This window comes from Trichosurus vulpecula, chromosome 2, assembly GCF_011100635.1.
Source record: "Trichosurus vulpecula isolate mTriVul1 chromosome 2, mTriVul1.pri, whole genome shotgun sequence".
Classification (NCBI taxonomy): Eukaryota; Metazoa; Chordata; class Mammalia; order Diprotodontia; family Phalangeridae; genus Trichosurus; species Trichosurus vulpecula.
In genome coordinates this window covers 296,957,074-296,972,960 of record NC_050574.1, presented here as the reverse complement: position 1 = coordinate 296,972,960, position 15,887 = coordinate 296,957,074, and the positions used below count along the sequence as shown (strand labels likewise).

Genomic DNA, 15,887 nt, shown 5'->3' with positions numbered 1-15,887 from the left:
ATCATTCACTTTAGAGAAAATACAAATAGAAATTGCAATGAGAAATAACATAAACAGAGCAAATGCAAACCGCAAAGATCAATAGACAGAGCTTCCAACTGTCTGACCAAAAGCATAGTTACCAGAGAGAGAAGCAATAACATCTGGGTTTTCAAAGCTGGGGAGCTCCTTAACAGCTACCCAGAGTCTCAACTGGCTACATCACGCACACACTCTTCCAAATGAGTGAGCTACAAATTAAAAGGCTAACCTCAGAGTATATATACACTTCTTCAGTGTCAGAGAGCATCACAACCTTCATTACCCAAGCTCATGTGACTCAAACTCATGTGACAGGCTTCCATGTGACTTAAGCAGGTCACATGGGCCTATTAATGGATGAGAAAGATCTTCCCATTAAGCAAAAATACATTACCAATATATCATCTTTCATTTTTGCCCACTTATAAACTTGTGTATTCTATATTTCTATGTCATCCTGATTCATTTTAGTGCAGGTCTTCAAAGAAATGGAAAGGCGTAATGACAGCGATAAAAGGCACGGTGGTGTAAGCTTGTTTGAGAACAAAGGAAAAACCCGATTTTAAAGATAGCTTCATGGATCCAAGATGACGGCTGAAAAGCAGGGACTAGCGTGAGCTCCCTGCCAGGTCCTTCCAAAAACCTATAAAAAATGGCTCTGAACCAATTCTAGAACTGCAGAACCCACAAAAGAGCAGAGGGAAGCAGGGCTTCAGCCCAGGTCAGCCTGGATAGTCTCTGGGTGAGGTCTATCCCACATGGAACTGGGAGCAGAGCGCAGCAGAGCCCAGTGGGCAGCGTGGACCAACCAGGGTGGAGGACGCCCTAGCGCCCTGAATTAGTGAGCTGCAGAAGTTACCAGACTACTCAACCCACAAACACCAAAGATGACAGAGAAGGTTAGTGGGAAAAGGTGCGGGAGTGGAAGGAGTTTGAGGTTCGGCTACCGCCCCAGGGGCAATGGAGATGGGGCAGCTACACATGTACACCTGCAGTTGCTTCCAGCCCCAGGCCCACCTGGTGGGAGGAATTAAGTGGCAGATCACAGCAGGAGTGAAGAGCCTGCTGAAGATCTAAGTCCAGTCCAGGTTGGGGGTTTTTGGGGAAGGAGGACTGCTGGTGTGGCAGAGCTGGCACATCCCCCCCAAATGTGGAACATAGAACTCTTTAGTCTACAAGCAGTCATACCCCACTGAAAAACTCAAGGATCAAGTTAGTTGGTTGGGAATATGGCCAGGCAGTGAAAACACACCCAGATTAAGTCTCAGACGCTGGAATCTTACTTTGGTGGCAAAGAAGACCAAACATACAGGCAGAAGAAGTCAACAAAGTCAAAGAGCCTACAACAAAAGCCTCCAAGAAAAACATGAACTGGTCTCAGGCCATGGAAGAGCTCAAAAAGAATTTGGAAAAGCAAGTTAGAAAAGTAGAGGAAAAATTGGGAAGAGAAATGAGAAGGATGTGAGAAAACCATGAAAAACAAGTCAATGACTTGCTAAAGGAGACCCAAAAAAATGCTGAAAAATACACTGAAAACAATACCTTAAAAAATAGACTAACTCAAATGGCAAAAGAGCTCCAAAAAGCCAATGAGGAGAAGAATGCCTTGAAAGGCAGAATTAGTCAAATGGAAAAGGAGGTCCAAAAGACCACTGAAGAAAATACTACCTTAAAAATTAGATTGGAGCAAGTGGAAGCTAGTGACTTGATGAGAAATCAAGATATTATAAAACAGAACCAAAGGAATGAAAAAATGGAAGACAATGTGAAATATCTCATTGGAAAAACCACTGACCTGGAAAATAGATCCAGGAGAGATAATTTAAAAATTATTGGACTACCTGAAAGCCATGATAAAAAAAAGCCTAGATATCATCTTTCAAGAAATCATCAAGGAGAATTGCCCTGATATTCTAGAGCCACAGGGCAAAATAGAAATTGAAAGAATCCACAGATTGCCACCTCAAATAGATCCCAAAAAGAAATCTCCCAGGAATATTGTTGCCAAATTCCAGAGCTCCCATATCAAGGAGCCAGAAGAAGAAGCCAGAAAGAAACAATTTGAATATTGTGGAAACACAATCAGAATAATCCAAGATCTAGCAGCTTCTACATTAAGAGACCAAAGGGCTTGGAATACGATATTCCAGAGGTCAATGGAGCTAGGATTAAAACCAAGAATCACCTACCCAGGAAAACTGAGTATCATGCTCCAAGGCAAAATATGGATTTTCAATAAAATAGAGGACTTTCAAGCTTTCTCAGTGGAAAGACCAGAGCTGAATAGAAAATTTGACTTTCAAACACAAGAATCAAGAGAAGCATGAAAAGGTAATCAAGAAAAAGAAATTGCAAGGGACTTACTAAAGTTTAACTGTTTTGTTTACATTCATACATGGAAAGATGATGTGTATGATTCATGAGACCTCAGTATTAGGGTAGCTAAAGGGAATATTCATATATATATGTTTATGTATGTATATGTATATGCGAGTATGTATGTGTGTATGTGTGTATATATATATGTGTATATATATATGTGTGTGTATATATGTATATATGTATATATATATATATATATATATAGAGAGAGAGAGAGAGAGAGAGAGAGAGAGAGAGAGAGAGAGAGAGCAGGCACAAGGTGAGTTGAAGATGAAGGGAAGATATCTAAAAAGAAATAAAATCAAATTAAGGGATGAGAGAGGAATATATTGAGAGAGGGAGATAGGGAGAGATAGAATGGGGTAAATTATCTCGCATAAAAGTGGCAAGAAAAAGCAGTTCTGTAGGAAGGGAAGAGAAATCAGGTGAGGGGGAATGAGTGAATCTTGCTCTCATTAGATTTGACCTGAGGAGGGAATACCATACATACTCAATTGGGTAACTTACCCCGTAGGAAAAAAGGAGGAAGAAGAAGATAAAAAAAAGGGGGGATGATAGAAGGGAGCGCAGATGGGGGTGGAGGTAATCAAAAACAAACACTTTTGAAAGGGGACAGGGTCAAGGGAGAAAATTCAATAAAAGCGGATAGGTTAGGAAGGAGCAAAATATAGTGAGTCTTTCACAACATGAGTATTGTGGAAGGGTTATACATAATGATACACATGTGGCCTATGTTCAATTGCTTGACTTCTTAGGGACGGTGGGTGGGAAGGGAAGAGGGGAGAGAATTTGGAACTCAAAGTTTTAAAAACAGATGTTAAAAAACAAAAAAAAAAAACAGTTTTTGCATGCAACTAGAAAATAAGATACACAGGCAATAGGGTGTAGAAATTTATCTTGCCCTACAAGAAAGAAAGGGAAAAGGGGATGGGAGGGGAGTGGGGTGACAGAAGGGAGGGCTGACTGGGGAATGGAGCAACCAGAATGTACGTCATCTTGGAGTGGGTGGGAGGGTAGAAATGGGGAGAAAATTTGTAATTCAAACTCTTGTGAAAATCAATGCTGAAAACTAAATATATTAAATTAAAAAAAATGTGGAAAAAAAGAAAGGAAAAACCCTGTCCCTGACACATAATAGCTATGTGTTCATAGGTAATCCACTTATCTTCAATTCTCTTGCCCACTCTCTGAGTCCAATAAGTTACAGCTTAGCAATGTTGGTGAAGCATTTCAATACAAAGCTAATTAAATCAGAGATCCAGATTACCTACCTTCCAAAAACAGGACAAAACAAAACAGCAAAGATATTAAATTGTTTGTATGTTCCTGGTGTACCAGGGTAGAAGATGATCAAATTTCTTTCTTTGGTTTAGATTAGTGTTTTCTGCTTCAATTATAACACCAAGTAATATACAGTTTTTGTTTTTTTGTTTTATTCCTCTTCCTTACCCATTTGAGAGACAAGAAAGTAATTATTAAATTCAGAAAAAAAGAAAGATATTTAATTTGTGTGTATATCGTATTGAGAAAATACAATATATGCAAAACCCCAAACTTACACTAGGTACACTGGGGGTGTTCTTTTGTTTAGCGAAAAGATTTCACTGTAGTTTTTAAACAGTAAGTTCTTCATGCATTTAAAATAGGTTTTAATTTATGAAAATTCACCTGCACAGTTCTTTTCTGGATGACAACTATTGTTTAAGTGAGCTATAACTTTCCATGCCTACTGACTTAAAATGGAACAGTAAATATCTGGCATCTGGTATAGAGCAAAGGAGAGTCTAGGGTCCTTTTGTAGGGAAGGGTGTTGGTGGATTGAATATTCTCTTCCTTATGTCTTTTTTCTCTACATCTATTTACAATTTATACAATTTCAAGTGACATGAAGAAATGAATGCTGACATTTAAGATTCATTAGAGTTTTTTTTTTTAGGAATAAGATTAATTAGGTACAAAGAAAAATAAGGAATGATCATCATATCTATTTTTGTTACCCACCTTAAATGCTACTGTCTTCTCCCTTTTTTGTTCATTATCATTTTTATTCATTATTTTTAAAGGAAAGTAAATTGAATGACAATGAGAAAACTGGGAATCTGAAATTTACTTTTTTTTTTTCCCTAGATTCTCATTATATGGTGAAGAGATAATCACTGATGTAGAACCAATCCATTCATCTAGTCTGTAGGTAGAAATATGTGCATTTTCACTGAAAGAAACTGAATGGGAAATACCTTCGTTGAAACAAAGGAAGGACTGACTCTTGTGACAAGTATGTTCATGGCCGGTGTGTAGTAACTTTTCACAAGAAGCAGCACAAATATTAGTAAATGAGTTCTGAGATTATGGAGAATCATGAAATGTTAGAAGGTGAACCAACAAAATATTAAGTATTAATTAGCACTGGGTTTGTTTTTTCTTTTGTTCGTTTGTTTGTTTTTTAGTTTTAGGCCCGGTAATACTCCTAAAACCTGAAATATGGTCATGCCCATTTCAAATCATTTGAGACTAATTCATAATTTCTCTAATCAGCTCATTACATTAAAACATTATTAAAGTATATCTATCAGATCTTTTTACATGCAAGTGCATAGTGAATTGTAAATATTATATGACCTATATTACTTTGCAAAACTTATTTTAAGGAGGTACTACTAATCCTGTTCTGTCTTCCTGAAGCGATCATGCACAACCTAAATCTGCTTTAACAATTGGTTGACAGGAGGAAAGTTTTCATCCTGTTTGTAACCTGGACACCTAATTTTAAAAACTTACCTTTACAGTTATGAATTTTTTACCATGTAAAAGTGACATCTCCAACCCCAGTTTCCTTACTGTACTATGGGGACTTTTTTTTTATACTTCATCTCTCACAGGGCTCTTGTGAGAAAAGTGCTTTGTAAAGCTTAGAATACTTAATGTTAGCTGTTATTTCTAGCAGCAAAAAAACCAAACTATTAAATATCTATTATGTGCAAAGTACAATGCTAATTACTGAGGGTTCAAGGAAAAAAAATTAAATACTGTGTCTGCCTTTATGGTACTTATAATTTATGGGAAAGATATATAGACAATTCTCATTTTATATAAATTTGAATTACACAAATTTCAATTTTGTGAACAGAATTCTGAAAGAAATTGGCATTCGAGAAAAACCTACATTAACTTTACAGTATGGTGCTCTCTTTGTTCTTGGTCCTCCACCAGCTCTGCAGCCTCTCCCCAACACACACACACACACACACACACACACACACACACACACACACACACACACGTCTACAAAAACAAAACAAACTCAGAAAATACAGCCAAGGTACAGACTGTCTGATGGGCTTGGCTGAGACATTTGCCCCTTTGCCCTTCCACCCCCATGTCAGTGTTCTGTCTGCTCAGGTGCCACAGTGCTGTCTCCAGCCCATCTTCTCCTGTCTGTATCTGGACCCCATATGTTTTTCCCCACCTCAACTCCTAACTACCATTTTCTTCTTCTTGGTTCTGGCAGCTGGCCCTGCTCCTCACGTACCTCTTCCTGCTCTCCCTTCTCTCTCCCCACACCCATATCTCTCTCCCTCTCTTCTCCATATCAGTAGGGAAAATCTTCATTATATAAAAATACATAGAGGTCTGCAGAAAATCCACTTAACTAAAGCAAGAACTATCTGTAAATTGATAAATATATATGTATGGATATGGGTGGCTAGGTGGCACAATTTATAAAGCATTGGCTCTGGAGTCAGGAAGTTAAAATCCGACCTTAGACATTTACTAGCTGTGTGACGCTGGGCAAGTCACTTAACCCCGTTTGCCTCAGTTTTCTCATCTGTAAAATGAGCTGGAGAAGGAAATGGCAAACCACTCCAGTATTTTTGCCAAGAAAACTGTAACACTATAATTATACACATATCAAGTCTTCTTATCATCATTAAAGACATTGTCAATATAAAACTAAGGGTCAAATGGAGAATTATCCAGTTTCTATTTTGCCAGTGTACATAAATAATCCAGGTAATGCAAATAGGTTTAGGCAATGAAGCAGAAGCATGTTATGTGGGGCACTGAAATCTTGGAAACTTGTTCTAGAAATAAGAGGAATTTCCTGCTGCAAAGTCCAAAACACATTGATTTTATGAGAAGCATTGTGACCTACAGAATAGAGAACAGGCCTTGGAAGCCAAAAGACCTGGATTCAAGTTTTACTTCTGGTGTACACAGGCTATATTACCCAGAAAAAATCATTTAACCTCTCACTACTCTAGGCCAGCATCTCCTAAACTGTGGGTTGTGACTACACATGGGGTTGTGATCCACAGTTTCAGAAGCCCTGAAGGGGTCACAAGTGGAAAAAGTTTAAGAACCCTTGCTGTAGGCAATTATCTAAAATAATAAATTATAAAGAGTTTGCTGACCTGTATTGGTAGGGGGAGTTTCCTCATGTGAGAGATCCCTGTGCCAAGAAAATGACAGGTTCAATCCCTATCTCATTCATTTACAGAGAAAGTTAGAAAGAACTAAATTGCATATCCAAAGAGTTTGAGATGAAGATTTAGCTTTCTCTATCTTGCTCCTCAAAGCACCTTTTCGTGGTCCCTATGATTCCACCTTGACCAAAATCAATCTTGACAAGAAACCTACCTTTTCATTACAATCCAAAATGGGTCTCCCCAGCAAGGGACTGTTGGGATTCACATTATTTTATACAAAACTCCCCCTTCTCTTTGGTGAAAGGATTGGAAAAGAGAGAAGTGACATTAAATCTGCTGCTAGAGATGGAGAATACAACAAAAGCACTTACTATGAATGCATCAATTAATTATGGCCTGCTGTTTGATACAGGCATCACCCAGAGTCACTGGCATACAACTCACTTCCATCAGGAAGACCAGACAGGAGTCTGATACACTTAGACAATGATGAAATTGCTAATGAGCAATGGATACATTTAGTTTGGTTTAATTTAAATTTAATTTAAAAAGCATCACAGGTTTTAGAGCCAGAGGTAATTTTGGAAACTGTGGCTCCTACTGAATGAGTCAACATAACGAAGCTGAATTCATTGCTCTTTCCTCTAAACGAATCCCTCCTCCAAAAATCTTTATTTCTGCTGTTAAGAACATTATTCTGAAATCAGTGGGGTTGAAACTTCAGAGTAATCTTTGATTCTTCTCTCTCCCTCACTCCCTTCCTCATCTAATACACTGGAAATGTGTATTTCCACAACATTTATCACATCAGAATCTCTTCTCAAACTTCCATATCCCTAGTTAAGACCATCTTCCTAGAGTGGATCTTATCCTTCCCCACAAGAGCTTATGCTTTCCCAACACCCAGGGCAGAAAACCACGTGATCCATGGTTGGTCCAATCACCATTGGTCTTGCGGTTTAAGTAAGTTTCCGGAGCACTCCAGCACACTAACTCCCTCGCACATGCGCAGTGGCCCTCGGATTTGACTGAGTATAACTAAAGTGATGACAACAGGGCAAAAACATACCTCCTTGGAAAACGCTCCCAGCCTCCTACCTTCGGGAAACTGTAAAGGGAAAACTGCACCCCATTCCTCTCCCAGGTACGAACTTCTAAGAACCTGCCTCAGATTCCTGGGTCCATATAAACACAACTCCTAGGTCCTCTCAACAACCAACCAATGCATCCATTGCCTCAGTTTCCACATCTATAAAATAAAAATGTTATGCTATTTGATCTCCGATGTGATTTTTGGCTTTAAAATCTGTGATGATTTTTAAATTAAACTAAACTAAATGTATCCATTGCTTGGTTCCCTTCGCTTTTAGGACAATGAAGCTTCACTGATTGAGAAACAAGTCTGGCTCTCAGGTAATTTTTACCTTTAGAGCTCGCTCTCCCACCTGCCACAGGATCTCTTCTCCAAAACCTTCTCATAGTGGCCTCCCATAAATGTCCTCCTCAGTATCATTTAAAGGCAGTCTTCAGTTCTTGAAGGCTTTCCTGGAAGGTTCTACTAAACTGGAAAAATTTCCACTGTGGGTCCCAAAATGGGCTCTATACTGTCTGATAACCAGCATAAAGTAAGTTCAGGGAGATTCATTACCTGGCAAGTCAAAGGATGAGGAATTCTCTTAGTCCTAGACGTTTTCAAAGACTAGATACGAAGTTACAGAGAGGTTGAGGTCTCTGTCAGGACCATTGCTTTAGAAGCAATAACATTCCAGTTCTTTGAAGTAATGAAGGAATGCAGAGTTCAAACAAACCACGTCACCCCCTTTCTCAAAAAACAAATAAAAAACAAAAAAAAACTTCTATGACTCCCTATTGCCTCTAGGATAAAATATAAATTCTTTAGCCTGCCCTGTCTTCTATAACCTGCCCCCAACCAAACTGTCTAGGCTTATTTTACAATACATACCTTCATGCATTCTATGTTCCACTCAAACCTCACTCACTATTCAACCCACTGTGCCGCCATGAACCCTTGTGCTCTACTTCCTTAACTCCATCTTTCAGAATTCTGCTTTTTCTTCAAGGCCCAGTTCCATTCACAACTGACTGTGTGACTCCATCTAAAACCAATAGCCCAATGGGCAGGATTACTTAATGTTGAACTAGAGAGGCAAAATTAGTCTTTGTCAGTTTCCTGTGTTTGATACCTCTTAGATTTTTCTTTGAAATTAAAACTATATCCTGAATTTCAAAAGGAAATGATTTTTTGAACTGAGAACAATAGACCGAAAATGTTAGAAAGGAAAAAATTTACAGAAAAGGTATAGGAAGAGAACACCTAGATATAGGGATATTAGTCCCAATAGACAAGACGGGACTAAGTGCATCCCAATGTACTTTAAGAACAAAGTAAATTTGATTGCTGAAAATGCTTTTATTAATCTTAAAAGGATCTTATAAAATGACAGAAGTGACTCAAGAGTAGAGAAAGGAAAATGTGGTACTGATTTTCAAAACCAGGCAGAGTGTAAAATCGGCAAAACCCAGAGATATTTGACTTTGATTCTTATCAAAATTCCAGAAACCATTATTAAAAAGAACTACTAATCACCAAAAGCCAACAGGACTTCATTAAGAATAGATTCGACCTAATCAAATAATAGTATCATAAACCTAGAGCTGTGAGGGATGTCAGAAGCCATCCAATGCAACCAATTTATTTCAAAGATGAGGAAACTAGGGAGTTTAAGTTATTTGTTCAAGAGTACAGATGTATTAAGCATTTCAGGTGGTATCTTAACCCGGATACAATGACTTGAGAATCATTGTTCTTTCCACTGTTGAGACTATATGTGTATATGTGTTTTAGTCTAAGTTGCAAAATGTCTAAATCAGTGTATATTATGTATATATGAAAGCATGAAGCATGCATGTATATATACATGCACATACGTATGTATATATACATATATGTAGTATGTGTGTTTATAATACATACCTTAACAGCAGTAAAGAATTAGAAAAAAGTTTCATGTATTTTTAGTAATAAGGAGAAATATGGAATAGATAATATTAAGTAGATTGAAAAGTCATTGAATGACTGGACAAGAATTAGCAACTCTTGATTTTTCTTTATTATTTTTATTTTATTTTTTATTTTTTATTTTATTTATTTATTTTTCTCTATTTTATTATGATATTTTCTCTATTATTCATTCTCTATTACAGTATTCTAGAAATTTCTCTGTGCTGCTTAACATTTCTACTAAAGAAGTAGAAGAAAGAATAGATGGTATAATTATATACATTAGTTGCCAGTATAATTATATAATTAGTTGCCAGAGTTTAGATTCAAAAAGTTAGCATTAAGCATAGCAAGATGCAATAATACAATGAAACTATTTAGTTAATGATAGCTAGCATTTATATAGTGCATATGTTTAACAGAGCATTTAACCTAAATTCACTTAATCTTCAAAATAACCTTGTGAGATAGGTGCTATTATTCTTAGGCAACTAGTGGCAGAGTAGATACACTGCTGGGCCTGGAGTCAGGAAGACCTGAGTTCAGACATTTACTGGTTGTGTGACCTTGGGAAAGACACAATGTCTTTGCCTCAGTATGTATGGGTACAGATAGAGAGTGCATAGTCATAGGCATTTATTAAACACCTGTTACATGCCAGGCACTGTGCTAAGCACAGGGATACAAAGAAGAAAAAGAGACTCTCTGCATTCAAGGAGCTAATTAATCTAATGGGGAAAGATGACACATACACAAAAAGAAAGGTAGGGACCCAAATAGTACCAGCACATGGCATGTGTGTTGTGGGGGAGGTTGATTTCATAGAGTAAATATTCGTGGTTTATTGAAAGTGAGCAGAATAGCTGATGGGAAATGGAAGAGGTGGCTAAAAATTCTTAAGCCACTATGGAGGGAGAATTTGGGAGGAGATTTTTTGCTCTGATACACAGCCCTTCAATCAAAGGGGAGAAACAACTGAGGTTGCTGAAAAAGTATTGAATACCAAAACTGAAGCAATCTCTATGATGGTGAGATTTCTGGTGATGAGTGTATCCAGGGGGAAGTAGAATGTTCATGGAATTGAAAGGAAGTAGAGTATATGGTTGTATGATAATAGCAGCTGCCTCTCAGGGTTGTTGTGAGCTTCAAATGATAATAATAGTAACTAATATCTATATAGTGTTTACTATCTGTGGGGCACTGTGCTCAGTGCTTGACAAACATTATCTCATTTGATCATCACAATAACCCTGGAGGTGGATACTATTATTATCCCCACTTTAGAGATGAGGAAACTGAGGCAAATAGGAGTTAAGTGACTTGTGCAGGATCACAGATGTATTAAGTATCTGAAGCCAGATCTGAAGGTACTCTATTCAATGTGCCAATGCACAGTGCCTGGCACACAGTATGCATCATATAAATGCTTATTCCATTCCCCTACCCTATTATTATACTTCTCTTACAGGTGAGGAAACTGAGTTTGAGAACAGTTAAGTGACTTGTCCAGAGTAATGCATTTAGTGTCTGATATAGGATTTAAGCTTGAGCCTTCTTGACTCCCAAACTAGCTCTTTATCCACTGTGCCTCCTAGCTACCTAATTTTTACTCTATAGGGTAAAATTTAAGAGATTAATGCATATACCTAAATTCTAGTTCAAAAGATCAGTTTTACAAATGGAAGATAGCAGAGACATGATTAGAAAACAGTTCCTGTGAAAAGGTTTTAAAGTGTTCAATATGATCAGATGGCAGCCAGAAAAACTCATGACTAGAGTACATTACGATAGGCAGTGTCCAGAATCCATGAGGCAGCTGTCACTGTACAAAATGTACCAAATGAAGAAATCTGGAGTACTCTATTTGATTCTGAAGAGCACAATTTAGGAAGGATATCCTGGAGAAATTGAATTGATTCCAGAGGAGGACAACCAGAATGGTAAAAGGACTGCAGACTTTATCATATAAAGGATAAGTTAAAAAAAATAAAATAGCAAAACACCTGGGAATGATAGGGTGCTTGGGTGCCTGTGTTTGGATCCCAATTCCAAGATCACATTTCTCCCTAGCTTCAAAACACTATCCCTGGCAGTTTTACCCTAGCCCAAGGATACTACACCTAGCAATTTCTCATGGGTGGGCCCCAGCAAAATACTTCTCTCTTTCCCTGGTATAGTAACAAATCACATGTGTGGGAATTAGTAGTTTGAACTGGCTTTGTACTGGCTCATAAAGATATTCAGTACCCACTGGACTATCTATACCAACTCCCTACCTCATTACATGCATCCTGGATTCCTCATTATGTATATCCTAGACTTAAGATACGTGTATACTCCCTACATCTCTCTTGTCAAACAAGACATTGATTGGCGGCTGCCTGGGCAATCCTTAGTCGGCCCTGACCACTAGTTAACTTAGTGAAGTAGCAGACCTAAAAAACACACCTCTCTGTGTCACCCCTGCCCCTCCCCACTTTGAGTTTTTCCTGGTGAATTGTGGGTAAAATGCCTGTGCAGTAGATACAAAAAGTGAATGTTCCTTTAAGAAATGACCACTCCTTAACCACCCCCTAATCCCTCACTGAATCACCCAGTTAGCCTACTTGGCACATGTTTTACTATATTTTATCCCATATAACCTTTAACTGTACCCTCCTGAGGTTGCAGGTTCCTTAAGAACTTTTGCCCACTGAAAAGCATAAAAATAAACCTTTGCCAACTTGACTTAAAGAATGCTCAAATTTATGAATTCTTTCCAGAACATCCTGTCCTGCACCCCGTTCCTTGAGGGATATCTGAACCCCTCATAATTGCATCAGGAATATTAAAAATGGAAAAAAAGCATCCTTAGGGAGCATATAATAGCTCTTCAAGTATTTGAAAGGATGTCACTTATATAAAGGGGTATTAGACCTATTCTGCTTGTCTCTAGGAGATAATGTAGATTCAGGGGGTTAGGGTATACTGCTATATACAAAATTTGTGAGTTATGTAAAAGAAACTTCTCAACAACTAGGGTTGTACAAAAGAGCTAGTCAATTCCTCTTCACTGAAAGTCTTCAAATGAAGTTTGGATGACAAGTTATGTTTTTAAGGATTTTTTTTTGCATTTTACATATGTTTTTATAATAGAAGAATTCTGAGATTTTGACATTCTGGAGTAGAAAGAATGTTCTAGATTGGATAGTTCAGAGAAATGGAATCTACATATAGGCTTCCTCTGGTCTGCATTTTGGCTGTAAGATTCACAGGATCAATATGTCCCAGGGAGTGCTGTGATGAGAATGGGTAGAAGCGAGTGATAGAACATACAAGAAAAAGGAATGAATGTCACGTATGACACAAAATCTTCATGTACAAACATTCTAACAAATATTCTTTTCCCTCTATTTTTCCCTAATTTCCTTATTTTTTTCAGTAATGTTCATTGTTAAACCCAACAGTAACCTTACTGAAAATGTTGACATTTTAATTCAATGTAGCCAAGAAAAAGATGCTAGGTAGGTATATAAATTAGCACCAGAACTGGAGGCAGAAATTCTCACCTTATCTAAAGTTGCAAGTCCTTGCTGAACATCTTCCATATGCCTAGGGCTATATGAAAACCATGAATGAGAATGAACCCATTTCCTAAACTGATCCCAGTGTGGCTAGAATCAAGATCTAGGTCTTTTCAACACATGGAATGTGTTCTATTGCCCATGAATCAAAGAAGCACAGCACAGATAGGCAAGGAGGAAATACAACCAATTACTTCAGCAACATAAATAACCATTTCATCAGTCTTGCATAAATATAACTAAAAGAACACAGGGCTTGACTAATTGCGGAGCAGAATTTCACAAACAGAATTAGCTGCTATCTCTTTCTCCAGTGGCAGCAACTAATTCTATTTAGAATGCAAGAAGCAGGAAAACTTACATAGTCTTCCATAAATGGTAATGATTTCCTTTGATGAGCTCACCCTCTCTCAGTCTGCCCTGGCACAGTTACATATGGAGGATGTTGCTTGCTGTTTTTAATCAAAACACTTCCTTTGGAGTCATAAAACAATTATTAATGTTTTTAAATCCAACCATTGATCTATTTTTAAAATTCAATCAAACAAAATACTTACATTAATAATAAGACAGCATACTGGTTTCGATCCGAAAAATCCTTGGGGAAGGACAACTGTAAACGAAGTTCTTTTAAAGAAAGAGTAAGATATTAAAGACTGGGAGTGATGCACATGAAAAACTAAGATGAAGAGAAAGCTGCACATGGGTAGTGCAGGACTTTGGTTCATTTACCATAGTCCTCAATGTGGAGCATTTTAATTTCAGTCTTGGTGATCTTTTTCTTCATGATGGCTTCTTTTAACAGGGAATTACTTTCCAATATGTAAAATTCTGTGGAGCACAGAGAGAAAGGGAAAGGATAATAACCTTAAGTGCTATCTGATTAGCAAGAGGCCCAAACCCTATGCAATTGATGAAAAACACTGACCCCTTTAAGTGGTGAACAATAGCTTTTAATGGAGAAATGAGATTTTATCCAGCTACTTTGTGATTTGAAGAACAAGCACCCCCTGAAGCATATTCAAAGCCCTCAATTGATTTTCTTTTGTGAATTCAGCGTGCCATAGATCTACTGTTGTTAAACACAAATACTTAAGCAGCCCAGTATATATTTATAGATGACACTTCTTCTTAACAGGCTAAACACTTAAGGATGCATATTTCTAATCCTTTTTACCCCTGATTGTTTTAAATATGTGGATTTTTTAGGATCAAATGTTTCAAGTTAATCGAGAACAGATCATCTTCACATTCTTCTGAGTGGATAACCAAACCAATTAATCACTAGTTTCATTAAACAAGAAAAAAAAATGTACACTTTAATCATGCATTTATTATTAGTTGGAAATATGTCAAGACCATTGCAAGTGAAAAAGCACCTGTGGGATATACTTAAAACCAATTGTTATTTTAAAAGCAGAAGGAGGACAAATATCTACAGAATAAAAATCTTCTATATTTTGATGTTTTTACTATATCTGAAAACCGTGGAGAAAATGTTTATAATACAAATAAATAAATAATTAAGAAACTTCTTCAAAACATATCTGTTTATCTATGCCTGAAGGATGGCCCTTATTTCTTTTTTCAGCTTCGACATATCCCCTGGCATTCAGTTCTAGGGGGATCAGGAGTTCTCTCATTTGCAGAAAATGGTAACTTGAAGTAAGTTGGGGTGGCTCTCTGAGTTACTTCTCTGTCCACATGGGTGGGACTCAGTATGGCTATATGACCAGGGCTTGGAGTTGTGGTCTTTTTTTTTTTTTAGGTCTAAATGCATTTATTTTGCTCATACAGAAGCTTTTCAGTTTATGTAACCAAGATCATTCATTTTGTCTCTTGTGATTGTCTCTTTCCCTTATTTTAGGTGAGAATTCTCCTAGCCATGGAGGATCATTTTGGAATTTATTGGGGTTGTGTTCTTTTTTAAAATACCCTTTTCTGTTCCAGTTGCAGGGAGCAGAGTCACTGACCATAAACCTGGAACCACTCGGATCTTGGAACCCAGAAATCCAAGACCTTGCAGCCAACCTTGCAGATGCAGCTGAGATCCATAAGCCATAATGGTCTAGGAAGCTCAAGGTGTGGAGGGACTCCAGCTAGTAATTTGAACTTGGTATGACTAATGCTATGCAGAAACTGAGCTAAAATGAATTTATTCCCTTTTTCCTATCCTCTCCACAGCAACTGAGGTGGTAGGTGTTCTTGGCGCAGTACGGGGACTACAAGGTATTAGGGGAAATTTTTTTTAATCTTACTATAACTCTGAGGTCGTTATTACTTTGAAAAAACTAATTTGATATCAAGTAGTTAAATGCAATGAGAAGGATAATTTGTTGTTGTTTTTGCTCCTAAAAGGGGGATGGGGTGGAGCTCAATCGATGGGCAAGAGAAGTAAGATCCTTTGCACTCTCTCCTGGTACTGGGCAAGGTGTAGTATAACAGATCTGGCCCTTGGGGTGTGGAGAGGCC

The 15,887-nt window shown here is 37.6% G+C and overlaps 1 protein-coding gene across 1 annotated transcript in view; it reads right to left on the bottom strand.

Annotated features, from left to right (window-relative positions):
* Positions 1 to 15,887, bottom strand: part of DPP10 (dipeptidyl peptidase like 10) — a 97,298-nt gene that overhangs the window by 30,839 nt on the left and 50,572 nt on the right. Inside the window, exons 11-12 of the mRNA XM_036745895.1 lie at positions 14,148 to 14,246; positions 13,973 to 14,042 (exon numbers count right to left, since the gene is read on the bottom strand). Of these exons, the coding sequence (XP_036601790.1) occupies positions 13,973 to 14,042; positions 14,148 to 14,246 (169 nt within the window). The remainder of the gene's footprint in view (positions 1 to 13,972; positions 14,043 to 14,147; positions 14,247 to 15,887) is intronic.